Here is a 9,216-nt window from a genome sequence, read left to right on the forward strand (position 1 = left end):
GATGATCGAGTTGCCGCTGGCCATCATCAACACCACAAGGATCTCACTTCATAAAGATAAAGTCTTTTCACGAGCATAACTCAAGGGGGAGCTTATGTTAAGGGGGAGTTTGTCAACACACTTCCTACATGATACGGGTAGTTTGTTAATACACTCTCTGCTTTCAAGACGTGAAGACTTTGAAGATCCTCCGACAATGAAGACTTGAAAGGACATCAGAGTTTTGGGAACTCGAAGACCAAAGACCGTCGAAGTTCGAGACGAGTCTACAACTATAGAAGATAAAGACAAAGCTACAGCCAAGGGGGAGTTTGTTGGTGCACTTGTGTCTGTACTTTGTCTGTATTCGGTCTGTATGTAAACGATGTCCTAAGTTAGTCTGTAAGTTGACCAAGTCAACTATCCTCCTAGTTTGACTTGGCCAATAAGCCGTAATATGTTAGTCTGTCTCGAAGGATAGGCTCGAAGGATAGACTCGAAGGATACTGTTGATCCTTCGAGATGGTCGATAGATATGGTTCGACTGTTAGACCTCGAAGGATCATCCTTCGAGGTCCCTGCTCATCCTTCGAATGTCTTGTCCTCGATAGATGATCCTTCGGACCATCTATCGGATCCTTCGGGATAGACAACCTGTGCTGGGTATATATATACCCATGCAGTGTAGTGTGAAAGAGAGATGCACACAGACAAGAGATAGAGAGCTGAGAGCATTCTGTCCGAAACACACACACACATAGTGAGAGTTTGCAAGTTAGAGTTGTAAACATTGTGCTTGTAACCGGAACCTTCATACGTATTAATACAGTGGTGTTAATCGGTGAATTCTTGTGTGTTTGTGTTTGTTCTTGCTTCATCCCGGTTTGCCTACTAGCTTGGATTCCGCACTTGCTAGTGGGTTAGTATAACAAGGTTTAGGTTCGTAATCCTCCGCGAAAAGGGACCTACACCTTATCATTCAAAACACAACAGAAAACACACAAGTATGACGTTTTAGTAATCTTCACTTTGTTATTTGTGGGTTTTGAGTGTGTTCTATGGCTGAAATTGTGGTGTTTTATAACTTTGTACACTTTGTAGGAAAAATGGACTTTCTAGCCAACTCCCACCCTATATATATAATTTATAAATCTCTAAACACATTATAGGACTGAAATTACATTTTTACATATGATCGTTAACATGTTTCATTTTAAAAAGCAACAAACAAGTGAAATGACCAAATGTGTCAAAAGTATTTGAATGCTCAAAATATTCTAATCGTTTTATTAAAAAGAAATCTTATATCACATTTTTGATAATATGTTTTTGTTAGTCATAAACAATACATTAAACATTAAAAAATGTCTGTATATAAGAAAATAGAATGCACAAAAGTTGTTGAAATGTTGGCCTAACATGACTCAAATCCATGGGCGGCTCTTATGGTGTGCGGGGAGGACTTCCGCACAAGGCCCGTGATTCGAGAGGCACAGGATTTAAAAAAAAAAATTCAATATATATATATATGTTATTTAAAAAAATTTGTAAACACATACAAATCAATATAGAGGCCCATTATCAAATATTTTTTTATGCTTTATAATATACCCGACTTAACATTATGTTTATTGGGTCCAACCCAATACTAATATGATTTTAAAAAATAAAAATAAAAAAAAAAACAATTTTCGTTAAAGTATATGGGCACATTTTTCGAGTTCGACCAGGGTACGTGAATTCTCAGAGACACCACTGATTAAATCCTTTTGACCTGAAAAATTACCAATTTTGAGATTAACCTGTTACAACCTGAAATGAAGGATAAATAAGATTCAAACACTTTTCATTAAAAAGGAAACAAAAATCCTATTACAAATATGTGATTGACCTAAGTAGTTCATAATATTTACCTTAAACATAAATTATTGTGAAATACAAGAATAAATCGGAAACCACAACTAATATGTGAAATATGAAAATTATAGATCATATGAAAAAACTTAAACACAATTATTATTTTAAAAAGTATTAAAATCATAAGTTTTAAAATAATAGATAACTGCCATTAAAAGAAAGTTGATATATTCTTTTAATAAACACTTTAAGTATTTTCTTAATCATCAATCTTGAATTTTAATTAATATTAATATTAATAGCATAATATTATTTATAATAATCATTAGTTAGAATTACATATTAATTAAATAATATTATTAATAATTTGAATAAGAAAATGTCATATAACGTAATTTTAAATAAGAAAATGATATGTGCCATTAATATGAGTTTTTTTATTAGAATTAGATTATTATTATTACCTTCATCATTGTCCTTTCATTATAATCTCTCTTTAAAGAGTAGAGACATCTGGTTTTAGTTAAGAAAATACAGAAAATATTATTCACTAATACATTTTTCTATAGTTTGAATTCTTTCGTATTCAATCAATATTGGTAAACATATAAGAAAGAAATCAACATTTATTCTCTTACTTTTCAACCAAGATCGAATCAACAAGAGGCCACAAATTATATCCCTAAAGAATTTGACCTATAATAAAAAAAAATACGAATAAAGACGATATAACTAACATCATGCATCCACTTGAGACTTAATGCATGAGTAATGAGTTATTATTCACTATTCAGTATGGGACTTCATACTCTATGAGACCCCATCATCAATTTCCGGTTTGTCGCAGTTTCAACAGAGACTATAAACGACGGTGGTGATGGTGAAGAAGATGTAGTCATGGGTTGATAGCGGTTTGCGAAGGCCTTTTCGTTAACAAGTAGTTTGCATGGGGTTGCACTATTAGCGGTTTGACCGCAACCACTTCCAGGAGTGGGGCTAGGGTCATGGCCAAGAGATGGTAAGAGCATGAGCTTAAGGTTAGGTAAATTCATGTTGATCAGGGTTCCATGGCTCGTGCTGCATGGCTCCACCATGGGCAACAATATTACAACCAGTGATATCAATATTGTTGCTACTTTAAGAACACTAACTCTTTGCTTTTGCATGGTTAATTTGTTTCTTGTTCACCAAGATTTTTGCATGCAACACTCTAATTCTTCTCTTTTTATTTTATATTTTGTTTGAATGAAGATGAGATGGAATGGGAGGTTATATTTATAGGGTGCATACTCGATGTTAATTAGAGGTTGCTTGACATTCAAGTCATAGCTTTGACATTTGAATATAGACCAGCGGAATGTGTTTTTTGGTCGTAAGAATGTATTTTTTCCAATTTAATTTCTTTTTCAGAGAAATTAGCTTAGTTTCCATCCATGTATGATGTATGTATATAATTTTTGAATAGTTATGATTGTAAAAGAACGAATGCATAAAGTATATAAATTTAGAATAGTTATAATTATAAAAGAACAAATGCATAAAAAACTTAGAACCGAGGGATTTAAGGGGTCTGCTAAGTGCTAACCACCACCGCTCTAGAATTTATCGGTTTTTTTTTTTTTTTTTTTTTTATAAGTTCTAAAGTTTTATAAAGAAAAACATGAGTTGGGCTGCTAACTCTTATTTGGTATACACTATTATTTTAAACTAGGGTTAAGACCCGCCCGCGTTGCGGCGCGGGTACATTGTAAACATTGAATGGATTAGTCCAAACGTTATATGATGCATTAACCATATGAAAACACACATTTCGACGTATCCACTTGAATTCAGTGTAACCTCTATAAGCATTGTCATTGGATCAAACGTAAAGTAAATGGAATTCATATCAAACAATAATTTGAATTTATACAAAACGTACATAAAAATATGCACGTAAAAATGGTTTCTTTAAACGAAAACGTATTATATTTGACCTGACTCGTCTATAAAAAAAGTTTACGTTAGAATGCAGAAGAAATCATATTTATACATACTCGTACATAAAATATGCATGTAAAAAATAGTTTTTAAGTAAAGGAAGTATAGGGGTAAACCGAAACAAAATATTAGTAAAAAAGTTAATAGGTTAAAAACGTTCGTAAAACCGTGCCAAGTAGCACCAATGCCACACGACATCGACTCTCAACATCGTAAAAATAAAATAGATAAAATGGTAAAAATTACACTGAACGAAAAGGAGACTAAAAAGGTTGAACCACTCATACTCGTTACAGTGTGTTAATGCGAATAAATTAATCAGAAACGTAAAACGTAGAAAATAATAACTTAGTCGATCTAGGACCCGCCCGTTGCGGCGAAGTTTTCAAAAGGAAAAAATGGACGCGTTGCGACGGGTCTATCAAATATGGAGAAATAGAGAAAAAACGTTGAACCTCACATGCACGCTACGACAAGTTAACTCACAAAATTTAGAACGAAACGTAAAACGAAAAACTTGCGAAAGATAAAAAGTATGGAGGACCAAAGTTGTAAATAATAAAGTGTTGTGGTAAATTACAAAAGATGAAAAAGTATGAGTTAAAAGTAAAAATTCCAAATGGGTTAAAATGTAAAAGATAGAACTTTAAGGTTGCAAGTGGAAAATCAAGTAATGAATTAAAATGTAAAAAATAAAACTTTAAGGTTGAAAGTGGAAAATCAAGTTTTTTTTTTGAAAAATTCCCCAAGCATGGGGTACAAGTGATGATCCACAAGAAAGTTGATAATTTATATATGGAATAATTCACACAAATTCTTACGTATAAAAAAATGTTTGGAAGTTTACTTTTTGTTTGTTGAAAAGCCGCCTACGTAGGTGTCGCCGCTAAAAGTCCTTTTTGTCGCCGCTATGGCCTTTTAGCGGCGATTTGTCGTCGCTAAAGGGTCGCCGCTATAGATCGGCCGCTATTGGTCACCTGTCGTCGCTAAAAAGGGTCTGTCGTCGCTATTGTGAATGACTTTTAGTGGCGACATTTGTGACTTTTAGGGGCGACATATGTCGCCACTAAAAGTAAAAAAAAAGGAAAAAAAAATAATTTACTGCTATTTACATTTGTTACCCACATACATGGACCAAAACGTTCATAAGTATACAAAGAATTAAACAGTAATTCACATTCAAACAACCAAAAATTACATAGCAGTTTGTTTATATCACTATATTAAAACGGTAGTAACTAGTGCTTTCAACCCGCGTGTTGTGGCTGGGACGACAAACATTTGTAGTTTGACAAATAGAAAGATAGAAATCAAATAGATTTTGTTCGGATCGACCCTCTTTTCTTCAAATAGCCAAAAATCATTACCTGCATCTAGTGGCGCTCTTCAACAGATTTTGGAGATGTTTCTGGTTCAAGTGGTGGTGGCAACGGGTGAATCAGTTTTGGAACAACCACCAATCCTCTGCCGATCACTAGTAAAGGTCCAGCATTATTAGCAGTCCCTAAATCCAATTAGCACAATTAAACTATTCATTAAGACAAACAACCAATGCACTGAACCAGAAAAAAACCAAAACTTACCACAATAGTTTGTCGCAGAGAAAAGGGTAATTAACTGTCCGTGAACAAATCGCTCGAACCCATTCATTAGACATTCGTGTGCTCTTATAATCAACTGAAGTTTGTTTCTATTACAGATGTCTGTAACCCTGTCAGGCTGCAAGTAGTTACAATTCATTATGGTATATCAGAGATCACAGAATGGGTGACCAGTGGGTCATATTGAGTTCCGGTAATATTACCATCCCCTATATGTTACCATCTTTGACCCAAACAGAACAAGTTAAGACAATAAATAAATAAATAATAATAATAATAAAGCTTCTTAATTTGAAAAAAAAAAAAAGAACAAGCATAGCATCAGGATACCCCGAAAGTAACAAGGCTAAAAAATCTCGACAAGAAATTGATTCAAGTTTTTTATAAGCTCGAACTCAGCTCGTTATACATTGCGAGCTTGTTTTCTGTGAGTTCAAACTCAAAACTAATAAAGGCTTTACTTACCGCAGCATGTTGGTACCTTGATGACGGTGAAACTCCAGGTGCAAGAGTCCATTCCCATTGTCCATTTTTATGCATAAGAAGTCCATAAGCATCTGCCAAGGGCTGTTAATGCCCAATTAAAACCAATCTTCAGCACAAATAAACCAAATTTGAAATAATAATAATGCATTAGCTAGTGACAATCAATAATAGTTAAGTAAAAATTTGAGTTCAAAATTTACTTCTCGTATATACACAAGTATATGTGTGCTGGATGAAATGTAATGGAACTACATAACAAAACTAAAGGCCTAAAGCTTAATTAGCTATAAAACATACACATAAACGCTAAGTCCTACCACGCCTGAAGTGTCTCTTCCACCACAAAGCAAAAACATACCATCCGAGCGAGCACCAGCTGTAGCATACCTGAGAAGAGTAAAATACAAACAGATTAACATGCATATAATGCACAAGTAAAGCTACAATGTATAAATATAACATCATTATAAACTCTTCATACAGAGCCACTTGACAAGTTCCAATACTGTACTCGCAATTTAAATACATCCTTACATTCTAGCTGAAGGTTTATCTCCTTCTGTATTCAGCCTCAGCCATTCATACAGTTTTTGAGCGGTATCCAAAGTCCATGCATCCGAAAGCGCTTTCTTTCCTAGAGAAACTTGATACTATTATATGTTTCTGAACCCTAATAAAGAGAGTAATTGCTAAAATGTGATATGCACTAACAACCGTCTATGTTTTCAAAAGCGCAAAAAGCGTGTGCCTAGGCACCCGGGCGCAGCGAGGCGCACCTATAGCGCCTGGTGGTAGCCTAGGCGCAAAAACGGGTTTTTTGAAAAAAAAAAACGCTGCTGAGGCGCAAAAAGGCGCGCGCCTAGGCGCAAAAACGGTGTTGAGGCGCAGTGGATAAGCAGAAAAACTGAAAAAAAAAAACGAAACCGAGTGCGTGCAAAAACTGCCTCATGCGGGCCCGTGTTTTTGGAGCTGCATTCGTGTCCGCAGGACGTGTGGGCACGCACGAGTTCAACCAAATTCCAGCTAAGAAACTCATTTTTTATATTTTTCTCTATGTACGCTTTTCTTTAAAAAGCCCACACTTTTTTGCGCCTTGCGCCTAGGCTCCGGGCAAGGCCGATGCGCCTCGCGTGCGCCTTGCGTCTTTGACAAATAGACCACCGTTGCCACTAAAAGTAACAAGATATCGTTGGGCATAGCTCAGTTATCCCTAGAAAACATACTATTGAATTCAAAAGTAAATATGGTTTTTATCCCAAAAAACATCATAAAGGGAAGCTTCATTTCAAGAACAGTTAACCAAAGTCAGAAAGGGGAGCTTCATTTCACACATGGAGATCCTATTTGTGCTCTTTTTTGCCAATTAGTTTTTAAGAACAATTAACCAAAGTCAATAATAAACCTCAAAACGTTCAGCGAGCATCTAAGCAACTAAGCAGAAGGGTATGTGAGTGTCCATTTATTAGCCCAAAAACGTTAAATAAATAAAACTTTTAACTTCTGCTTCAGTACTAGTGCTACACCTAACCCAAATCGGTCTCCTCTGTATTACTTTTTTTTCTAATTTTCTAGTAAAGTGCCCAAGCAATTGACCAATTTAACACCCTTCTATTCAAATAAAAACCATAACAGGAACCAACTAGTAGCTCAAAACAATTCACCCCTAATCTTATCCATCCTAGAAACCACATAACTTACACACCAAAAGAGCATGTATCAATCAAAAGCAAACACCTTTAACCTAAAATTCACCAAAAAAGGTATCTTTAAAAATATACACCAAATATTTCAAAAAACAAAAAAGATGAAAAGGCAATAACCTTTAGAGAGTTTCTTAATTCTTATTAGGATAAGAAGCCATAGATAAGAAGGGCTCACCAAATCTTTGACAATGCTACCTTATACCAACGATTGCACACAATTTCAGCCATGCCCTCTCATTATCTCGACATCCCCCCTCTCAACGCTGCACCCAACATTATTTGACATTACAATCTGTTCAATATATCAAAAAAAAAAAAAAAAAAAAAAAACTGTACATCAAAACTTGTAGAATCCGTTCAAAAACAACTTAAAGAATCCTTTCAAAACTTGCAGACAACATTACTTACACCCTAGGTCCCAAGTGTACATCAAAACAAAGAACAAAAAAAAGGTACAGAATCCAATATCACTCCATATTTTTGCCATATACTTGATCCATAAAACCAACGAAACCCTAATGTGTTCAATTACCACAAAAATAGGAAAACCAAAACAATAAAACAGAAGAAAAGGAAGGTACTTGGTGCAGCGGACGAGGTGCGGCGCGCGAGCGACTGAGGAGGTAAGTTGACTCCGAAGGCTGCAGGTCGTGGCGGTGAGCGACCGCTGTCGCCGGGTTGAAGCAATCTGGCAGCACCGTGGGATTTGGGGGAGGGCTCATGGATCGATTTGGGGGAAGTGCCAGTGGATCGATTTGGGGGGGAATGAGTGAATGGTTTGCCCGCCATAGGTTTTGTACTCCTAAAGCTAAATAAAACCTGGACCGTCAGATGTACACAAGATCAACGATCAGGGATTGGTTTTAAAACCTGGACGCGGATTGGGCTTTTAGCGACGACTTATTTGTTGTAGCCGCTAAAGGGGTCGTCGCTAAAAGGCCACCTTTCTTGTAGTACTTAAGTTTAGAATTTGCTTTCAAAAACTTATTTTTATAAGTTTATTTTTAAAACATATATGCTATCATCGTCATAACAGAGCCACTTTTAGTTAAGTTTAATAAAAAAAAAAAAAAAAAACAAAAACAAAGAAACAAAAAACAAAAACTAGTGTCAAAACTTTAATTATTACTTAAAAATAAAATGTTTATGTCTGAGATGTGCATAAACGCATCACATAGTTTATGGCTTTATGCATATCTTATAACCTCGTGAAACACCAAATAATGTATGGAAAAAAAGGCACAAGAATTGACAAAATTTACATGGTTGACGATACTACGAACTAGCTGAATAAATTAGCGGTATCCCAAAAAAAAAAAAAAATTAACATGTAATCATACAATATTAAAAGGAATGACAATAAATAAATAAATAAAGTAAAATAAATATCTAATAGATTTTTCCTCTTCTTTTTTCATAGCTTGAAATCGTTCTATCACCTCGTCGTCTTTTAATTTATGAAAAAAAAAACATTTTCGACCGCACAAAGCATGACATTGTTCAAAAATTCCGAACCCATTCGATTGCGTAAATCTGTCTTGACAAACTTCAATCTAGAAAAAACATCATTCAACAGTTTACGATTGCAACCGGTAAAATCAAAGCTAGCT

The 9,216-nt window shown here is 35.0% G+C and overlaps 1 protein-coding gene across 6 annotated transcripts; it reads right to left on the reverse strand.

Moving 5' to 3' along the window:
• Window positions 1-4,948: 4,948 nt before the first annotated feature.
• LOC110884020 (serine/threonine-protein phosphatase BSL1) lies at window positions 4,949-8,507 on the reverse strand. Of its 6 annotated transcripts, none has more exons than XM_022131699.1 (7): window positions 8,188-8,507; window positions 7,782-7,869; window positions 6,438-6,537; window positions 6,221-6,290; window positions 5,883-5,984; window positions 5,400-5,535; window positions 4,949-5,320 (listed from the first exon to the last, which is right to left on the reverse strand). In XM_022131699.1, coding segments are annotated over exons 3-7 (441 nt in total). In that variant the 5' UTR covers window positions 6,440-6,537; window positions 7,782-7,869; window positions 8,188-8,507; the 3' UTR covers window positions 4,949-5,189. The 6 variants fall into 6 exon arrangements, 4 of the variants coding, with proteins under 4 accessions (XP_021987391.1, XP_021987390.1, XP_035834995.1 ...); XM_022131698.1 differs by having other exon boundaries at window positions 7,724-7,869; XR_004870544.1 differs by having other exon boundaries at window positions 5,899-5,984; window positions 6,201-6,290; window positions 6,438-7,869.
• Between the last annotated feature and the right edge of the window lie 709 nt (window positions 8,508-9,216).

This window comes from Helianthus annuus, chromosome 10 (assembly GCF_002127325.2).
Source record: "Helianthus annuus cultivar XRQ/B chromosome 10, HanXRQr2.0-SUNRISE, whole genome shotgun sequence".
Lineage (NCBI taxonomy): Eukaryota > Viridiplantae > Streptophyta > Magnoliopsida > Asterales > Asteraceae > Helianthus > Helianthus annuus.

Coding starts and splice junctions, on each gene's coding strand:
- LOC110884020 (XM_022131699.1), bottom strand. Junction 5,985..6,220: donor GAAGAGACACTTCAGGCGTG/GTAGGACTTAGC, acceptor GGGCATTAACAG/CCCTTGGCAGATGCTTATGG. Junction 5,321..5,399: donor CTCTGCGACAAACTATTGTG/GTAAGTTTTGGT, acceptor AATTGGATTTAG/GGACTGCTAATAATGCTGGA.